The sequence below is a fragment of the Pseudophryne corroboree genome, chromosome 12 (assembly GCF_028390025.1).
Source record: "Pseudophryne corroboree isolate aPseCor3 chromosome 12, aPseCor3.hap2, whole genome shotgun sequence".
Classification (NCBI taxonomy): Eukaryota; Metazoa; Chordata; class Amphibia; order Anura; family Myobatrachidae; genus Pseudophryne; species Pseudophryne corroboree.
In genome coordinates this window covers 42520652-42542314 of record NC_086455.1, presented here as the reverse complement: position 1 = coordinate 42542314, position 21663 = coordinate 42520652, and the positions used below count along the sequence as shown (strand labels likewise).

The following is a 21663-nucleotide window of genomic DNA, read 5'->3' as shown; positions in this document are numbered from 1 at the left end:
TTATTATATACGTGCGCTTACATATACTCCAGGCTGAGACAGGCTGTAGCACAAAAGGCATTGTTTTCCCCAGTGTGTACATGTCAATGTTTATCCAATGCGGCCTAGGCCGAATGAGTCATGTTATTACTCCTATCCAATGTTGTACCTGCCCAAAATGGCAAATTGCCATTGTCTCCACTGGCATTGGGTTCTTCTATCTATTCAGCTAGATCTGTTCCAGTGCAGGAGTGTCTTTTGAGATATTATATAAGGATTTGTCTAAATAATTGTATGTTTAAAACAGGAGGAAGTTTTCCTTGACATGCCCAAACTGATAATGCCATCTTTCTGTTCAAACCACCATATGCTCATGGTTTAGCCTGATTTAACCTATGATCAGTGGTTCTCCACTCCATTCCTCAAGTATCCCCAGCGGGTAATGTTTTCTGGATGTATGCCTGTGGAAACAGTTGGGACAGTTACTGAGCCAGCAAATAGATTAACTCCCCTGTACATGCGTTAAACAAATCCAGAAAATATGACCTGTTGGGGGTACTTGAGTTCTGGAGTTGGGAACCACTGCTCTATGGGATAAGAATGTAGTAGTCATTTGGGGCCCGATTCAGAGATGGACGGAAGTTCTATGCCGCATGCAAGCAGCATTGGATTTCCGTCCGATCACTAGGAGGACATGCAGGAGATGTCTCAGTAGAAGAGATGCCTCCTGCAGATAGCTGTGATCCCAGCGCTGTGAGCGACGTCGTAAGCTGGGATCCAACATTGCCACCATTGGTCGCAATGTTCCCCCCAAATAGCCAGCTGAGTAAGCCTCCGCTTGTGCAGCTGGACAACGTAAGTGTAGGCTGCAAGGCCAGGAAGTCTGTGTGGTAACAAGCAGAGCCCTGGCTCTCTCCTCCCAGAAAACAGGGGCGACGCACCCGTTTTCAGGAACGCGGACCTCCCTCCGTCCCCAGCCCAGCCCTTCAACACCACTGGCTGTGCATGCATAGAACGGACCACGTGTAGCTGCATATTCCCAAAAATCGTGAATCTACATGGGACACAGTACATGTACCTTAGTCCCCAAACTAAAGCTACATGAATGTCAGTCTGGCTCTGGAGATACAGTCTAGTTTATGCAATCGATCCTCTATTACATTATCCATTAGGTAATGGACAGGTATATACATTCTTTCTCACTGCTATATGGTATGTGTGGTCAATCATTAACTCTCTTCGCTGTGGACATTTCAAGATTACTAGTAAAAGAAGCACCACCTTACAGCAAATTCATGAATAAATACCCTTTTTCACGTACTGTACTTTTAAGTGTGCAAACCATAAAATAAATGTGCTACTGCTTTCCTGTTAATCTGCTTCCAAAAATTAAATGCAAAATTCCTTAGAGATGTGGTTTGCATTTAATAGAGAACCATTGTGTATTCCTAGCTGCATGTTAGGGCAACAACCAGCCGCATAATCTATGTGCAGTATAAGCTGTCTGTGCTGATGTCACAGCCCTTGTGAGTGCAGTGATGCAAATGAGAGTAATTGCTGTGGCTCTAGCATGTGTACTTAGGGTAGGGCAAACTAGCTAAGGGTGATGTCACCTAGTACCGGGATTACAGCAATACGCGTGGTGCCTGCAGGGGGAAGGGAAGCTGGCACTAGAGGTGAAAAACTAAAGGAACTTCTGAACACAATATACTAAAGCAACATCTAGTACAGTTCAATCTAGATGCCATTGTTTTTTAAGCATTATGTAAATTAAATTGTACAGTGCTACTTATATCCCTTTCAGACATACGACCTTAGATTTTCCCTGCTCAGACCTGGGATTTTCTGTTCAGCAAATACCCGAGTTTTTGTTTGAGATCCCCTTTCACACTACTCCACAGACTCTGGAAATTCCCGGGTTGGCCTCTTTCAGCCATAAGTTTTTTTCAGTTATGAAGGCAATGTCATCATTTTAAGGGGACGGTTTGCAGGCATACAATAATGAAGGTGGGGTTCCCATAATCCAGGTCCTCTTTCCAATGAGACTTGATAAACAGAATGGCAGTCTCTTCACTGGCACCCACTGGCACACTTCTCTGCACAGCTCTGTGTTCCTCTCACGTGTGGCGTCTGTCCCTCTCCGGCTGCCGCTGATGATGTCATCAGCAAGCATCAGGCGTCCCTTCCTGGCCAATTAAAACTGTTTACATGTGGCCAGAGAGCAAATTTCTGGGTCGCGTCATTCAGACTTAACACGGGTTGTCAAACCTGGGTAGAAAGACCCGGTTAAAAAAACTAGGTCAATTGCAGGGTTGGCGACCTGGGAACACGTTTCTGGGTTGGTGCTTTTCAGATGTACCAAAATCCTGGGTTGATGCGCGTTCATGTGCAAAATCCCGGGATTTTGGAGGATGACTGAAAGGGCTATTATTTTCTGTGTAAATTTCTACCCTTTTTGTTAAAATCTACCTAGAGCTGAGCTTTTCAAGGTAGTTACCAGGAAATACACTGCACTACATAAAGAGCTAAGGGGGAAACGTATCAAACCTTCTAAAGCAGACAAATCGAGAAGTTGCCCATAGCAACCAATTAACTTCTAGCTGTCATTTATCTAGTACATTCTATAAAGTAATACCTAAACTGTTGCTATGGGCAATTTTGCCACCTGTCCAATTTGAATTTTTTGATACCCCTCACTCTATTGGCACCATATAACAGCAGTACTGTTTGCCAATGCCATATTAGTTTTAGTAGCACTGTGATCTTGCACATATGCAGCTGGTATTTACCATACTTTACCTGTCCAGTGCTGTCTTCATTTTCCGCATAGTCCAAACGCTATCAGCGTCAGTCTTCTGACCAATGCACATGGGCGATGACCGCCTGTGCATGCACATTGTGTTTCACCCTGTTGGGGCTATGCAAAGCCTGGAAGGCGTCGCTGGCTCCCCTTTGCCGGCAGTGGAGGTTGTACCACTTACGCCATCTGTTAGTTATGTATCTGTCTCGCCTCTGGTTGTGGCGGCAGATGCTAAACTATCAGAGCATTTCAATATTTCTCCGGTGCAAGAGAAGAGGCTCTGAAAGCAACTGTCTCTGCAAGTCCTAACACTGACCGTTATGCCGCCAATTAACATGGCACTGCCAAAGGGGGTGGAAGGAGTCGAATTGATCTCTATTTGTATCCCGAACCCCCTTCCTGTGTGAAGGAGCAGGACTCCAGAAAATAAAGCCATCTGAAGATCCCCATACTAGTGCATCCCCATGCACTAGTATGGGGATCTTCAGATGGCTTTATTTTCTGGTTCCGGTGGAATGGTTGATGGTAACCATGTCAACACCACAATGTTGACATCAGACTGTTGACATGGTTCAAACTGTCGACAGGCACCAAGTAGAGAACTGTTCACAATGTTGATATCTGGCATGTCGCCATGTGAAATGTTGACATCCAAATGATGCAGACGGATGGGGTTAGATGCCTCCGGGAGGGTTAGGGTTAGACTGCCGGGGATAAGGGGTGGCGGGGGCGAGGTTAGTGTTAAGCACTAGGGGGCTGCACCTATGGCTGCTACGCCCTTGGCTGTGATATTTCGTACTTTCAAAAGTAGGTGAAAAATAATATTTTCACCTTCTTGAAGGAATGATGAATGGACCCCTTTGTGAGTTGCCGCTATCGTGTAAGTTTGCGCCTATGTTAATAATCCACCCTGTGTTTTTCACAGGTCAATGCATTAATGTAGCTCTCTCTCGGGACAATTATTCACTTGAAGCCATCAGTTCCCACTGAATGAGCCAGCTCCGCCAGCTGAAACATATGCATGATCCTGCAATTTACTAAAATAATATTGTTTAAATAGCGGACGCTATTTACAGATGCAAACAACTGAGTTATTCTGCATTCAGTCTTACAATTTAAACAGAGTAAGGTCTAAAATATTTTTTGTTATGTGAATCCATGCTGCAGAACTCATGTGGCAATTAATATAACCTGGCTTCTATTAGTATTTCCTGCCCAGGGCCATAACTAGTAGTGTAACTAGTATGTGGTCGGGATCCCAACCACTGATAATGCCGACAGCCGGAATCCTGGCTAATGGGCTATTCCCTCTCGTAAGTGTCCACTACACCCATAGAGTGGGAACAGAATCTGTGGTGAGCTACCGAGTCCACAAGGTCACTCTTTACGCTCACCCCATTGTCTGTATACTGACGGTCGGCATACCGATCGTCGGTAATTTATACTGATCCCATGTAACCAGTTATGCCACCCAGGGCGCAAGGCTGAGGGGGGATGCAGTATTTGTCCTGTGGCACCTGATTCAAAATTCCGTGGTACCTTTTTGAAGACACATGACTGCCTTCTAGTGAAACCCGGTACATCCTCAGGACATATCCGGGACCCAGCTTTGTGCTCCCAGGCCCCTCTTTCATGACCCCATGACAGTGCCCTGCCACTGTTCTCTTCCAGCCCTGAAATAAAAAGTAAACAAATCTATGAGGGGAAATTTAGTTGTTTTGTGGGCACCCAAATGTAGCGGTATCCCATTGAAGCAGTTACATTTATTCCCCCCCATTGGGCGTGAGTGCCTGTCCATTAGTACCGGGTTTAGCAACGCAAATTGGCTGAACCAGTCTAAAGAATTGCTTTGAGGAACTAAACTCCCATTTGGGCACCCAAAGTGCCGACTTACCGTACATTTCAGCTGATAAGTGTAACCCCGCGGCTATTCACGCCTAAAATGGAGCAACAATTGAATTGCACTCTCAGACGCCATCTAGTGGCAACCGAAGGAGAAAATTTTTTTTAATTCCCCTCACTGAGCGCAACAACCATGTCTATGCTGCATACAAAACACATGGTGGTTGTGCAGACTTGAATAGAACTCCATTTAAGTTCATGCTGAGGTGTTGAACCCAGTAGTGATGCACTTTATTTATTAACAGTTACTTACGTATAAAATTGTGACATGTATTACATGAAATATTTTTTTTTTTAAGTACATTTTGCAAATTTGAAAGTACTTTTTGTGTGTGTACAGTATTTTTTAACCACTTTAATAAATGCCCCACAAATTGTTTTATAGACACGTTATTACACAGCTTAAGTAACAGAAAATAGTCTGTCTTCTGAAATTGTATACTGGTGGAGCCCTGGTAAAAATATCCCGAATTACACATTCGTAAATAAATATAGTACAGTAGCATTAATCTGTGTCTTTTCTCCAGTTGCCCATAGAACATTTCTGTGGCGTATTTTTTTTTTTTTTTTTACCACTGCAGCTGCTCAAAGTGCCAGCAGAAAAGACTCCTGCACTTGTACCTGTTTTGTTCTTTTTAATAAAGTTTGAATTTTGTGAACAATTTACATCTTTTACACTTTTGTTCTCTTCATGCTGTAAATACAAGTTTGTTGTAACCTCCCTCCTGTCTGCTGTATGTAAGGGGTATCTGTGCTCTTCAGTTTGGGTGTTCTTTAGAAAGCTAGGCAGCTTGCAGTAATGTATTGCTCTATGGGGGTAATTCAGACCTGATCTCTAGGGTGCGTTTTTGCATCCCTGCGATCAGGTGGTCCCCGCCTACAGGGGGAGGGGGAATTCGCTGTGCAGGGGTGCGATAGCATGTGCAGGAGTGCTGCACAAACAGAAGTTTGGACAGTCTCTGCATTGCCCAGGACTTACTCAGCTGCTGTGATGATCGGGGCCGGAGCTGGCGTCATGAATCCTCCCACAAAACGCTGGGTTCCTCCTGCGTTTTTCTGGACACTCCCTGAAAACGATCAGTTGCCACCTACAAACGCCCTCTTCCTGTCAATCTTCTTGTGATCAGATTTTTTGCACCATCCCGTCGCTTCCCGTCGCTGCAGACCGTCGCGCCTGCGCATTGCGGTGCAGACGCATGCGCAGTTCAGACCTGATCGCCCGCTGTGCAAAAAATGCACAGCAGAAATCAGGTCTGAATTAGCCCCTTTGTCCTTCATGCATCAATGAGGTTATTTCCTAGTGAATTGATTGTCTGTTTTCACATGACATTGTGTGTGCATACCTCCAAACATGACCCTCTACAGGAGGGACACAATGCTCTGCTCCTGGTCTTGTCTCTTAATGTATGATTGCCAGCACTTGTTTTGAACAGGTTAATGGATAATAAAGGTGTTTCAGCACAGGTGATGGCAATTATACATTACGAGGGAAGTCCAGGAGCAGAGCATTCTGTCCCACCTGTCGGACAAATGGCCGCCAGGATTACATACAGAGAGTGTGTGTGTGTATGTATGTATAGGTTAGGCCCTGAGGACGGGGTATTCCCCGAAACATGTCGGATCAATAAACGGACCGCTTTTCTTCATTACCCACGAGTCTGCTTGAGTGCCGCCTACCTTTACCTACTTCATGGAGAAATTGCTTTGTTTCTTAAGGAGGGCACCGCAGCAAATTGTTCTTTGAAGTGGGAGTGCCGGGATCTTTTTCTTTATATATATATATATATATATATATATATATATATATATATATATATATATATATATATATATATATATATATATATATATAATAAAGCCGGACTGCATTGTATGTATTGGGTGGTGTGTGTGTCTTTTTGGCTTTGTCTTATATTTTACAGAGAACGGAAGTACTATATTGTCATGGGACACTTTTACCTAACAGCAGAGGGTCCACAAGTGCCTTCAAACTGCCCTGAGCTGATCACAATGTCAGATGCCATTTTTCTACCTGTTCCCAGTAGTACCAGTTACGGTTTCTAGAATGTCATTAAATGCCTTGTTGTCTGCGTTCATTCCCTTGGAATAATGGGATTAAAGTATTCACTTCTTGTTTGAAATATTTCCCAGACACGACAGTGGAAGGCCTGCTGCAGGTTCCCTAGACGTGGGGTTACACAAAATCTAGGCCTGCCGCTTCACTCTACATTCTCATTGTCTTCCCAGCTGTAACAGCAGCCGATGAATTATAGATCTGTGTGTTTTCTCTCAGTCCCGCAGTGTGGATAAACAGCATGCCGTAATTAACTACGACAGTGACAAGGATGAGCATCGCGTGAAGGACCTCGGGAGTTTAAACGGAGTAAGTGCCAGCGCCGTATGCCATGTAACTATTATATAGCAAGAAAAGAGGCTGTTCCGAGCTCATGCATGATCTTAACGAACCCACAAAATTATGAAAATGAATCCAGTGGCCCTTTAGTAAAGGTAAATTTGAGCATCAGTAAGTAGCTACAGATGGAGTTGGGTTGATTGCAATCGGTGGTGTGTACTGTATTATTTCAGATATGACTTTATAATAGCAAACCGCCTACAGTGTTTTTTGTTTTTTTTTCTGATTCAGCGCTGGGAGCATATCATAAACAGAAGCAATTTGAACCTTGGCAAAACCATGTTGCATTGCAGGTGGGGCAGATTTATTGCCTGATTCAGAGGCAGATGCAGCAGCATCTGTTCACGGTTGCCAGTCTGCGACTCTATGCAAATGCCGCTGCAAAGTCTTTCCCTGGTGTAACGGGGCATATCACTAGCTGGCAGCAGAATATTGATTCTGAGCACTAGGTGGTGCGCAGGTCTCCGGGGAAATGGTGTGGTGTCCTTTTTTTTCAAACTATTTTTTCCTACATACTTCGCATGGACAAAACACTGGGAAAATGGCCGCCGTGTCATTTTCCCGCTGATTTGTGCAGCGTTGTCGCCGCAGGCTTCCAAAGAAGTAACTATTGAAAAAATGGGTTCCCCTGGTTTCACACCACACACACACTGCACCCACCCATTATAGATATGCCACAGTACGTGCGAATGACACTGCAATAACTCAGATGACCACTTTCAGCGTCTGTAGATGTTGTTATACCACCTGGGGCCTCTTTAGTCGTCACCATCAGTCGCACCAAGTGCAGATTTACCTCAGAGTGCGGCCTCCAAAGTGAACATTTGAGCGTCTGAGTGCGCAAACACTTCAGCGACGTTCCGCATCACCCTCCTATAACACGCCCATAAGTCGGATCATCTGTGTGTGTGTGTGTATTTTTACTCACTGCCCAGGAAATATGATAGTGCCTGTCTGAACCTCGACAGTGCCTTTGTGTGTACATCGGGCATGATTCAGCGGCACCTGCAAGCCATACTTACAAACATTTTGGCTAAACCCTCCTGGAGGGGGCGTGGCTGGGGAAACATGACGACGAAATGGGGACGTGGGAGCACGACATCATAGCCCTGCCAATGCTAGATAATGCTAAGATAACTGGCGTTATGAGGCAGGGTGAAGGGCCATGATAACGTGATTCAGCGAGCATTTTGTCAGCGGACCCCCAAGACCTCCCGCTTTAGACAGGTGTGTCGGGGGTTATGGGCAGATGCGGGTGGGTGGCCTCTTGCCAGGAGACTTGTCACTCTTCCGGGAGGCTGGGAGCACCACCAGATTTTCGGGAGCCTCCCAGCTATTCTGGGATAGTAGGCAAGTATGCTGCAAACCGCACATAGCCGAGCGAATATTTGCAACTGCGCATGCGCAGAAAAACGTCTGTTATTCGCAGTGATGCCATTTGTCCAGTCAGGATACACCTTCCCCACAGCAGGATGCGAACAGTTCACACACTGCGCTGTTTCAGAAATACTGCCGCCCTTGGCCCGAAAGCCAATAATCCTCCCTTTTTGCAACTCTGATAAATCCCCCCTTTTGTCCATGGCAGCAACGAGTAATATTTGTGCAGACGGCCTATCGCACACCTTATATACCCACCAAGCCAACGCACGACACGTGACGTACTTCATGGGCTACGCACTGCCGACATCACATGTAGTAGGTGGTCATAATAATGTGACTCGACCGAGTAGATTGCAACATGGTTTGTACGAGGAGTGAATTGCTCCTTTTTTTATTTACTCTTTACTTTGAATTCTGTCTGGTGATTTCTAATAAGCATATTATTGCAGTAGGCAGAGCATTAGCACAAACCTGGTTATAATTTCTCTCTGTCTCTCTCTCTATAGACATTTGTGAATGATGTGAGGATCCCTGATCAGAAATATATCACACTGAAACTAAATGACAGCATTCGGTTTGGCTATGATATCCTTTATAATTATTATGGAAGCACCAGGGTTGTACTGTACAAAGCCATAGCAAGGTCAGAGCCATGCATACTACAAGCTATTCATTCACCAGAATCAGTGTAAAGGTCTAAGGGGGACATTTGCGGAGAAGTGAGCCAGTGGAGAAGTTGCCCATGGCAACCAATCAGCAGCTCTGTATAATTTTATAGTATGCAAATTATAGATGTTACTTCAGTGCTGATTGGTTGTCATGGGCAACTTCTCCACTGGCTCACTTCTCCGCTCTTATCACTGCTTAGTAAATAGACCCCTAAGTGTTTTTTGTGATTTGAAGGAAGATCAGTAAAAGGAAAGGTGTCTCATAGGTGCAGTATTGATGTTGAATTACCATAGGAGACTTTCTGGATACCAATAATTCCAGCGCTGTAACAGTTAATAAAAGTGTCTCCAAGATTGGAATAGATGATATTTTATAGATACGATGATAGTTTTCAGTAATATAAATAAATGGAACATTATGTGGAACGCACTCTGCGCCATCAGGTCTGTAGTAGCCTTGGACAGAGATAAAGTACCAGACAATCAGCTCCTAACTGCCATGTCTCAGGCTGTGTTTGAAGAATGACAGTAAGGAGCTGATTTGCTAGCACTTTATCTCCGTGCACTTTATCTCCATCCAAGGCTTGGTAAATATGCCCCCAGGTCTGTTATATATCTTAGAACGTCTATTCTTAGCCGAATCGATAACATGCAGCTCTCGTCATTCTTGCTAATCGCAGTCTAATTTGGAAGTTTGGGATTTTAATTGCAATCATTGGACAGCCAGACTCTATGCATATTTATGAACCAACCAAAATGATTGGTTGTCTTGAAACTCATATAATGTTGCTCTCTAATTGATTGCAAATATACTCCGTCACCGTCTTCAGTCTCCTCACTGACCGACGTCACCGCCTGCTGCAGTTTAATCTTTACAGGTAATGAAAATCACACTGACCAGAATGCTAAATATGTGGTGAGTTATTAGACGGTGAAAAGATTTGCACATCACACAAGACACTGATGTTAGTAATTTGATGGATTTCCTTTATGACCACAGCAAAGGTCACTTCAGAGGATGATACGGTCTTCCAGAGCTTTGATGCTTATATTTCCTTTTTCCTTATCTATTTGTATACATGTTAATATGTACGTGTTGGAACAGATCCAGCATAATGTCCCGGAAGAGGCATTAAAGGTTAGTTATATTACACTACGCATTTTATTATGTATTATTAACTGAGGACTAATGTGATAATAATCTGCAAATCATATTGCTACAATCCGTACATAAAGATGTAATATCTAGCCAATAGACAGATGCAAAACTGACTCCAATATCCTGTCTACTGTGGCAGGTTATGTTCTTAGATAACCTGTTACAGGCAATGGTTATCTACTATATAAAAGCGAAAATTTGTCCTTCTGTCTTTCTATACAAATCCACAGTTTACAAGCGAAGATCGTGAAATTTTACATACGAGCGTATTAAAACACGGCCGATGCAACTAAAACAATTAGAAATCCCTAGCACCCCTAGGGCAGCAGCACAGAGTATATCAGGAGACATCATAACTCCTGAATTGCTGGAGCAATGTACTCAAAAACTGGTACACATATGCCTTGCAATCTGGGAACAAACACTGTGGGGGGGGGGGGGGAGAGACACCCCTAGCACCCCTAGCACCCCTAAGGGTGAGGCAGCAGCACTGAGTATTTCAGCAGACAGCATAACTCTGGAATGCCTGGAACAATTTACACCAAACTTGGTACACATCTGATTTACAATCTGGGAACAAACTCTGTGGGGGTTAGACACCCCTAGGGGTGGGACAGCAGCACAGAGTATTTCAGAAGACAGCACAACTCCTGCATGCCTGCACCAATTTACAATAAACTTGCTACACATATGACTTACAAGCTGGGAACAAACACTGTGCGGGTAATACACCCCTAGCACCCCTAGAGGTGAGGCAGCAGCGCAGAGTATTTCAGCAGACAGCATAACTCTGGATTGCCTGGAGCAATTTACACCAAACTTGCTACACATATTACTTACACTCTGGGAACACACACTGTGGGGGTAACACACCACTAGCACCCCTAGGGGTGGGTCAGCAGCACAGACTATATCAGGACATGCATGATATGTCAGTGATGACAGGGCTGCATGTGACAGGGGCAGTGACATGATGTGAGGAGGGGAATGGAGGTAGCAGGAAGCCACACGCTGAGAGTTATATAGTGGGAGGAGCAGGGTCCCACAGCAGCACAGAGTATATTAGGAGATCCATGATATGTCAGGCAGGACAGGGCTGCATGTGACAGGGGCAGTGACATGATGTGAGGAGGGGAATGGAGGTAGCACGAACCCACACACTGGGAGTTATATAATGGAAGTGGCACGGTCCCCCAGCAGCACAGAGTATATCAGGAGATAGATAATGTGCTGTGCTATATAAGAAACTGTAAATAAATCGATAATTTCACAGGGGCACTGACGTGATGTGAGGAGGGAAATGGAGGCAGCAGGAAGCTACAGACTGAGAGTTGTATAGTGGGAAGAGCATGGTACCTTGGGGGACCAAAAAGGGGTCCGGCCACTACACAATGTGCGTCAGGGAAGCAAGATATGCCTACAGTATATACTAGATTTCCAACCAACGTAAATTAATGAACAACTAACATTCTAATTACCAGCCTCATCCCGTAACGAAGCACGGATATTCAGCTATCTACAATGTTATTTATACTATGTGTTAAATATTTCCATTTATTTTTGTAAACAGACATTCCTAAAATCCCGGATACCTCCAGCTAGTTATTATATAAGTCTCAAGGATTACAGTTTTTTTCTCGATCACTGGTTGTTCTTACGTCCTTATAATTTGATTTGACCTGTAGCCTTTATTTGTTAATGGAATACCTTGGGAACCTTGTATTATATTTATAATGTACTGTAGGCTTCAGGCATCTTCTTGATTTCTTGGTGTGCATTCTACAAACTGTCCCTAATCACATCATAATTAAATGTACAGTAAAAGCCACTATGATCAGGCATAGTCTAATGCAGGGGTAGGCAACCTGCGGCTCTCCAGCTGCCTCATTACTACACATCCCAGCATGCCCTGCCACAGTTTTAGAACATCCTAACAGAAAACCTGTGGAAGGGCATGCTGGGATGTGTAGTTCCACAGCAGCTGGAGAGCCGCAGGTTGCCTACCCCTGGTCTAATGCTTTATTGAATTAAAAGTATTCAAACAGAGACGTCCCAACAGCTCTGCAATCCTTTGCTTGTCACACCTCTCTGACCAACACTGAATGGTATTATAAAAAATTATTATTATTACATATACCTGCTAATTAAGAAAGAAATAGGAAATCATGTGTCGGTAGAATACGCTATATTTTATAGTCCAGATTATGGCGAGTTTAGCTATTTCACACATTTGACCGTTTGGTCATCGCAAGTACTTTTATTTCCAGCATGAAAAATATACCAGCCAACTTCAGATGAATTTAAAGACCCCGGTATCCGCAAGGGCAGAGCATCTAAGGGAACAACCTTCTCACGCAGACTCCTCGTCTGGGAAACATGACAAGACGGATAAGAAATTGCCCAGTGGTAGGTGTCTTGGTTCTACAAGTGTCTCTTTTCTAGGCTTTTTTAATTATTTTTATTTATTAGAGCTACAACTGGAGACAATTATTTCAGATGACTGGTGCAATTGGGTGACATCTGCACAATGCTTTGCACTCAAGCCTGCTCTCCTAACACTGAAACAGAGTGGATAGTTTGGTGGCATTGCAATAGGAGTTGCTAGATTTTGCCACTTGCTCCAGGCAGAGGTTAAAGTGGGGAAGGACGAGGTGGAATTGAGTTCCACCACCTGAAATGGTAGGGGGAACTAGTTCCACCACCTCAATTTCCCCGCACAGTAATTTCAACAGAAAAACCTGCCCCATCACCTACATCAATAGATGATGCAAGCGGCGCTAGCGCTACTGATGAGCTGCAGCCACCTTCACCTTCCTCAGGTCCTGGTGGCTTCATGGTCCTCCTCCATTTACAGCCCACCTTTCCTAGTACTCGCACATACTGTGTGTGTTGTACAGCATTCATCCCCTCCTCAGGTCCAAGTGGCTTCATTTTCCAGCACGGCGTATGTTAGTAATGCTGTCACCACTGCTGAAGTTAAAAGGGGCCATGAAGAAGAGCTTCCTGAAGACAAGATGAGAGGTGGTTGGAGGGAAAATGAGTTCCCCCACCGCTCCAGGACCACTTTAAGCCCCTGGCTCCAGGAGTGTATGAAGTTATATGAACTGGGCTGGTTCATTTTGACTAGTGTCAGAGAACCTGTTTTGTTCATAACTTGAAAATGGAGACACACAGATGACCAGGATGTGGTTTGCTTGCCAACAATCCATTTGTAGACAGTATTTTACATCTGCCGGCTATGCAACTGTAAACACGATAAATTATCGTCACGTTTACAATTGTAAAATGGTTAAAGTGGCGACAACATGCCAGCACCTGCCTTCTGGGGTCATCATGCTGATTTGTCGACAAGCTGTATGTACAACAAAGTAGAATATTAGAATGTTAAATGCAGCAGAAAGTATTTTAATGTAGCCAGTCCATATAGTTGATTAAAGTATATAAGGGATAACAGCAGAGGGTGGTGATGTCGGGCTCCTGCAGGAACTGATGAGGTAGCCGAGCAGTCGTGCGCACCTCTATATAAAATTGTCCACATATCATTTTATTTTTATTTGCTTACCTTAGCGCACTGACTCTCAGCAGATTTCACATTTTTTCAGAAACCTTCCGCACTCTTGTATAATTAAACCTGAAACAATGGTGTTCTGTCATAGAGAATTATTGTTATTGGAATTTAGCCAGCTGGTGTGATGTGATTAAAAGACCCTTTCATTGGTAAAGTCACCACATCATAGTGAGTGTGTGGGCAGGTGACATGTATGCTGAACGATATATCTCTTTGTCACACAAGGTGATGATCTGTGTGATGTTATTCCTATAGAGCCTTCCATCTATCGCACACCCCTGTACGGCCAGCCGTCCTGGTGGGGGGATGATGATGCAAATAATAAGCATGAGAAGCATGAGGGCAGAAGGCCAGAAGATCACTATTCAGGTAAGCAGGCCTCTTGTGTTGTCTTAAGTTGGACCCTACTTGGAGAAAAGTACAATTGTATTTATATAGTAGTTCCCAGCGCTGCTGATTCAATTAGCTGTGAGGTTCCATGGGATACATATATTTTGTTTCTGTTGATACTGTCGATTTAGTCAATATGTCGATAGCATTATATCAATGGGAGATTGCCAACACTATTGTAATGTTGATTAAAGGCATCCTGTCAACATTATGGGGGGGATGCGTCGAGTTGTAAAATGTGTTCAAACATCCAAAACTGCAGTTTTTGGAGCTTTGACCGCTTACTGCATATGCACCAATGCGATAGATTCCCAGGTTTGGATGCGGTGGGCAATGTCATCTTTAGATGATGTTGATATATAGAAGCCTTTGGGCATCTTTTGCATTTCCCCACTGAGAGGGATCCAATTCCCAGCAACCCCTCGCGGTGCAGGCATCACCGGACGCATGCACAGATAGGACTTCTTCCGGGTTTATAACCCAAAGTCCTATCATTGCGATGGACAGCTCCTACCGCAAGAGAATCAGAACCAGAATCCGCTTTATTGGCCAGGTATACTTGAGTATACTAGGAATTGTATGCGGTTACAATGCATTGCCAAATAATAACATGGAGGGGGGTTACTTAACATGGTACGGTACATAACATGTAGACATACATACGGGAGGCAGTCAATTGACCGCCTGTCGGGATCCCGGCAGTCAGGATACCGACGCCGGAATCCCGACTCCAGCTGAAATACCGGCGGTCGGAGTCCTGACCGCCAGCTGGTTACCCGTCTTGGGTGGTGGTCCATGCCACCACCCGGAGGGGAATAGAAACCAGTGGCGACCGTAGGTGGCGTAGGTCGCCACTGGGCCCGAAGCGTGGCAAGCGGGCTCCCGGCGTCGGTCTCCTGACCGCTGGGATCTCGTCCTGTTCCCATACATACATAGCATACATTACTACGGGAACACTGTGCAAGATAGCATCTCAGTTCATAGCTCCAGGCATTTTAGACACTGTTGATGTAGATGAACTGCTAGTGGAAAGAAGCTTTTAGAGGTTCTGGTCGACTTGGCGGGAATGGACCTGTAACGCCTGCCTGATGGGAGAGTTTCCAAACAGGACGTGACCAGGGTGTAGCTTGTCCGCCACGATTTTCCCAGCCCGCTTCTTGACTCTGGACATGTATATGTCGTGGACAGAGGGGAGATCGGCCCCGGCGACCCATTTCTGCCGACCTTACCACCCTCTGTAGCCGCCGTCTGTCGCAGTCTTTGCCAGCTCCATACCATACTGTGATTGATGAGCATAGGACATACTCCACAATGGCTGTGTAGAAAGTGAGCAGCAGCTTCTGCGGGATGTTGAATTTCCTGAGTTGCCTCAGAAAGAACATAGGGGGTAATTCAGAGTTGATCGCAGCAACGAATTTGTTAGCAGTTGGGCAAAACCATGCGCACTGCAGGTGGGGCAGATATAACATGTGCAGAGAGAGTTAGATTTGGGTGGGTTATTTTGTTTCTGTGCAGGGTAAATACTGGCTGCTTTATTTTTACACTGCAATTTAGATTTCAGTTTCAACACACCCCACCCCACCCAAATCTAACTCTCTCTGCACATGTTATATCTGCCCCACCTGCACTGCACATGGTTTTGCCCAACTGCTAACAACTTTTCTGCTGCGATCAGATCTGAATTACCCCCATTCTCTGTTGTGCCAAAGAGCAGTCCTTTGTGAATTTATTCAAGCGTTCAGCGTTAGTAAACACCATTATGATAGTGGAGAGTGACGGGATGGGATTCTTGATGACTTTAAACATGGTGGTATACGATCATGTTTAAAGACATTTTGCCAACACTGTTACGCTGCTTTAAAAAAACAGTGTCTGCAATCTTCCATAGATGTAGAGGGTCATTGGGTCATTCAGACCTGAACGGGTGGTCTGCGCATGTGCACTGGCCGTAGTGGGCATGCGCGACCTTACACATTGCAGCTGCATCCCTAATGCGGTCGCAGTGTGATTGACAGCGGCAGCCGTTCGGCGTCGCATCATTGAGGGGGCAGGGCGATCAGAGACGTCGTGACCATTTTTGGGGTGGCTGTGTGACGTCACACGCAGCCGCTTCATTTAAAAAAATGGCGTCTGACTGTGCAGACATACTGCGCTGCAAGGAGTCAACCTTGGTTCCATGCGTCCGCAATCTAATTGCGGACGTATCTGGAGGCAGCCCGTCACACTTGCTGGGTGGCATTCGCCCTGTGCTGGGTGGCTCCCAGAATGTGAGGAGATGGACGGAGATCTGGCTGCATATGCAGTGATCTGCATCCACCTATGAATCGGCCCCATAATGCAGTCGACATATTGACTATCGACAGCATTAACATTGACAAACTAGATATTTCCAAGGTTCCACAACAGCCTTGATTGCAACTATGTTTCTGCTTATTCCATAATTACAGTATTGAAAACGTCCCTCATTTTTATTCGCATCCCCTATGAAATGCATGCTAAAATGAGTAAAGATTATTACCTAGAACAGTGTTCCTCAAACTCTGTCCTCATGGAACGCTGACAGTGCATGTTTTCAATGTATCTTCAGAAATTATTTATTTATTTAATAACCGTTTCTTATATAGCGCCGCATATTCCGTTGCGCTTTACAATTAGAACAACAGTAATAGAACAAAACTGGGTAAAAACAGACAGACATAGAGGTAGGAAGGCCCTGCTTGCAAGCTTACACTCTATAGCAGGCTTTTTTAACCAGTGTGCCGCGACCAGTTGCAAGGTGTGCCGCGGAGCCAGAGCAGCTTCCTGCACCTTCAGAGTGAACTGTTGGTCCGGGCTCTTCTTAGAGGATCAGTCGTGCTCCGGCCATGACCTATGCCTTGAAAACGATGTGATATCATAGGTCACAGCCGCCGCGTCTCACCACCCAGCCAGCCCACCTGCCTGCATACACATCTTCCAGTTCCCGTCCGCATCCACAGCTTTCCTTGCCCACCCACATCCACACCTGCCCGACCGCCTGCTGCTCAGTATTCGCAGCACTCCACTATGAACAACCCCCGCCACTGAGTGACAGGGAGGAGGACAGCTGGTAATAATATTTGTTACTTTATTTCTCCTGTGGGGAACAATAGGATTTCAATAGGATTTATGTGGGGAGAATAAGAATTTATGGATTTATGGGGGGAACAATGTGAATAATTCATGTGGGGAGCAATAGGATTTGTGTGGGGAGAAATGTGATTGATTTATGTGTGGAGCAATAGGATTTATGTGGGGAGCAATGTGATTGTTTTTTCTGTGTAGGCCAATGTATGTGTGGATTTATTTTTTTTATTTTTTTTACTGTGAGGGCCAATGTGTGTGTTTTGCTTTTTTCTGTGGGGTAACGGATGGTGTGCCTTGGCACTTTTAAAATATTGTTCGGTGTGCCGCGAGTAAAAAAAGGTTGAAAATCACTGTTCTATAGAAATAGTATTCTCTGTAGATCTTTTGTGTTAGTCAGTTGACACCTGTGCTCTAAGATGATCTGGAAAACATGCACTATTAGGGTTCCAAGAGGTTTGGGTTTGAGAAATACGGACATTGAACATCATGTGGTAACAAAGTAGCTTGGTTACTAAATAACCACGTGTTCCTCTTATTCAATACATGTACGTTATTCAAAATCCTACCCATCACAACTCGCTTCCCAAATGTGACACTGCTATTTTCAGCCTACTCATGCCCCTTTCTTGTCCCCTTTCATGCCTTATGCCTATACCTGAATTCCTATTAGCTTGTAGTCTGTTAATTGATTACTTTTTTATAGCACAAAATAAGTTTCATTGGGCAAGCTGGCCCTTCACCTATAGGTGCGGCTTTCTGTGCATGCCATCTGTCTCTATGCAATAATAATCTTTTACATAGAGATCTCCAATTACTCCCCCCCCCCCCCCCCCCCCCCTCCCCCCACCAATGTCACTTATCCGTTTGGAAAGTGGATGTGCACTAGTCCCCCATATTACTTATAACGCTGGGGCTGTGTCCAGCACTCCCTGTGCTGCTGGCCTGCCTCCAGCTACGCTCATTAGTGTTTGGATACTGTGCGCAGGCGCCTTGAATCCATTTAGCACCGCTGAGAGAGTGACCTCCGAACCCTTTCCCCACCGCTTAGGTCAGGTCAGGACAGTTTGCGGGTATGTAACCATATGCCCTCTGCCTCCCCCGTTCCAGCTTCTGTAACAAGATATTTACTGTAATCTCCTTGTAACCAAGGTCTAGCACTACCTGTTACTGACTCCCTTGCATTGACTGTAATTGAATCTGCTATACTAAATTCCAAGGTTCAAGCTTCCATACACTTTCATGATAAATATATTTGATTATAGTATATTATACTATAATTTGCTAGCATACTGTAGCGTTACACATTTATAATTGCTTCTATCATGAGAGCTTAGTGGAAACTGTTTGGGGTGACGTGGTAAAGAAAACTGCACTTCGACCGCGGCTACAAAGTTACAGCAGGAGTTGGCATGGAATAAAAAATGAAGCCCATTCTGTTAGTTAATTGCAATCTTAGACCTAGTTAGCTCCAATAAAGCCTAAATACTGTATAATATAAGAGCTTGTGGCTTTTATTTTCCATACAATTCTGGCATGTATTATGATTTTGGGGGTCATTCCGAGTTGATCGCTCGCTGCCGATTTTTGCAGCACAGCGATCAATTTAAAAAACGGCAAAACTGCACATGCGTATGCACCGCAATGCGCATGTATGTCGTACGGGTACAACCAGCATTGTTGCTGTGCAATGCTTCTAGCGAAGAATCCATTCGCACAACCGATCGCAAGGAGATTGACAGGAAGAGGGCGTTTATGGGTGTCAACTGACCGTTTTCTGGGAGTGGTAGGGAAAACGCAGGCATGTCCAGGCGTTTGCAGGGCGGGTATCTGACGTCCATTCCGGGACCGGACAGGCTGAAGTGATCGCAAGGGCTGAGTAAGTTCAGACCTACTCAGAAACTGCAAAAAACTTTTTCGTACCGCTTGGCTGCACATGCGATCGCACACTTGCAAAGCGTAAATACATGGGCGGCGACCATGCGTTTGCACGGCTGCAAAAAGTAGCTAGCGAGCGATCAACTCAGAATGAGGGCCCTTGTCCTGTGAATTCTACTTTAAATATTTATGTATCTTTCACTTATTTTACAATCAGTGATGAGGAAATAAATCCCATAAACAAAAGCTTTGTAGCCTAAAATCATGAGAACAGTCATTCTTTTATTTGTTGAGAAGGATTATAGCTGTCTGACTACAAAAAATCATTGAGGTGGCGATGGCTTGTAATAGATCTTTATGATAGTGTAGCAAGGCATTTATGACTTCATCATTTTAATCTATACTTGACCACTACAGCTACATAAAAAGATCTAATAATTGCAGCAAAAGGAATGACGAGATAAAAGGACATTTGCAAAAAGGAAGCAAAACCTCAACCAGTTGAACAATGTCCTTGATGGATTTTTCTCTCTGAATGTAGGTTTTCTCCTTGTAATAAAGCAAATGCAATGCTACAGCTGACAACTGTGTTAAAGTATTTTTATTTTATATTGTAGAGCTACCAAAAGAGATGTCTCAGCACGAGGAAGAAATGAATGGTAACATGGGGTACAGAGATGCCCTTGACCAGTCGCTCTACTCGTTCAGGAGAGAACCCAGCTATTTTGAAATTCCCACAAAAGACTTTCAGCAACCGGCCAAAACCCCAGAGGCTCAGGTCCATGAAATCCCTACAAAGGATACGGATTCTGTTACACCGCCTGTGGTGCAGAGCCACGCCTCATTCACGATCGAGTTTGATGACTGCCGGCCTGGGAAAATTAAAATTAAAGACCACGTCACAAAGTTCTCAATGAGGCAGAGGAGGATAGGTGGTAAGGACTCTGGTCCAGCAGAAATGTTGAGCGTGGAAAATAAAGTGGCTGACTGGTTGGTTCATAATGACCCAAGTTTAATAAGAAGGCCTTCTCCTGGAGAAGATGCTTACAGTACAAAAAGTGACCTTCCCATTCACAACAGAACTCTCAAAGGTAAGCCCGTACCGTATTGTCAGGAAACTCCCACAGCGTGGTGCTTCTGCTGATACAGTCCTAGTTTAAACTAGTTTATTATTAAGATGATTGCTACAAGTGGGTGTCGTGCTATTGCCACTTAGGTAGAATTCAATTAGCCGCAATAACCCGTTTTCACGTGTAATACAGACTTTTACCAGGACTTGCGAAAACGCAGCTATTCAGTTGTCTGCAAAACTTTACCCACGTTAATTCTCCATAGGTTTTAATGGGGATTTCTTTTCACCACCTCCTGAGCAGGTGAAAAGTTGGTGGAAACTCCTATTTTAAGATAAAAATGTTGGGACTTCGTTCAGAACCACTTGAACACCCCCCTTAGTGACTAATTAGGCACTTTGAATTTATTAATTAGCTTAATTTGGCAAACTTGTCACTTTTGGGGTGAAAAAAACGCAAAGTGCAGAATAAAGGGTTTCAGGATATGGGGTAGGTATATTGGGGGTGCTGTACGAATGGGAAAGGTGGTTTTAGGCTTCCAGGTTGGTGGTTTTTTAAGTCTCCTAAAATGACACAAAAATCTACTAATTGGCGTACTTCTGCACCCCTAATTTAATGAGAGAACATATTTTGCAGAAAACGGTTTTAGAATAATGCATAAAATAGCTATTTGACACATATTAAGAACTACATATACTTTTTATGGCCAATAATAGACTTCTATACTGTTATCCTATATTAGTTTGCCTTTTCCCTGTTTTATAATTGAATTGTGCAAAAAAACAGGAGCGCGCATACAGGTGATAAGTAGAATTAACGTTCAATGGGTGGTATTCAAATGATATATTACGCCCATTCTCCTTTCTAAAGTGATCCCCGTTATTGCGCATATTGCGGCCATAACAATCTGGTTTAGCTGCATAAAGGGTTGGGCGCCTCACTACCCCAGGGGTAGCAAGCTGAAATTATGAAACCACACCCGTCGGCAGAAACAGAACGGGTGTGGAAGGGGGTGAAAATAATTGAATACCCCCCAATATGTCCGTTAAGTTGATACGCTTTAACTTAACACTTTATCAGGGTAACTGAATTCATCCCCTAGAATTTTTCCCAACAGATCATGCTTCAAATAGTTGAGGCCTACGGTGTGTATATATTTACTACATACAGTATGTTTGTAAGACAGATTGGATGTTTGCAGGAAATAATGTCTTGCCTTTGACCAGAAAAGTGTGAGGGGGGAATTCGATTCTCGGCGATGTGTTGCAGAGTGTGTCCTGGTGAAAATGTATCTTTGCTTATTTTCCCTCAAACCCCAGAGAGTTGCGCAGGAAAATGTGCAAATATTCCTTGC

At 44.3% G+C, this 21663-nt stretch overlaps 1 protein-coding gene across 9 annotated transcripts in view; it reads left to right on the top strand.

Annotated features, from left to right (window-relative positions):
• CEP170B (centrosomal protein 170B) overlaps nucleotides 1-21663 on the top strand; it is a 102883-nt gene that overhangs the window by 28544 nt on the left and 52676 nt on the right. For 5 of the 9 annotated variants that reach the window (XM_063947409.1, XM_063947407.1, XM_063947406.1 and 2 more), the window contains exons 4-9: nucleotides 6975-7064; nucleotides 8981-9061; nucleotides 10224-10280; nucleotides 12569-12707; nucleotides 14095-14238; nucleotides 19857-20330. In XM_063947409.1, coding sequence (XP_063803479.1) covers nucleotides 6975-7064; nucleotides 8981-9061; nucleotides 10224-10280; nucleotides 12569-12707; nucleotides 14095-14238; nucleotides 19857-20330 — 985 coding nt within the window. The remainder of the gene's footprint in view (nucleotides 1-6974; nucleotides 7065-8980; nucleotides 9062-10223; nucleotides 10281-12568; nucleotides 12708-14094; nucleotides 14239-19856; nucleotides 20331-21663) is intronic. The other 4 variants (XM_063947411.1, XM_063947408.1, XM_063947410.1 and 1 more) reach the window with 1 other exon arrangement.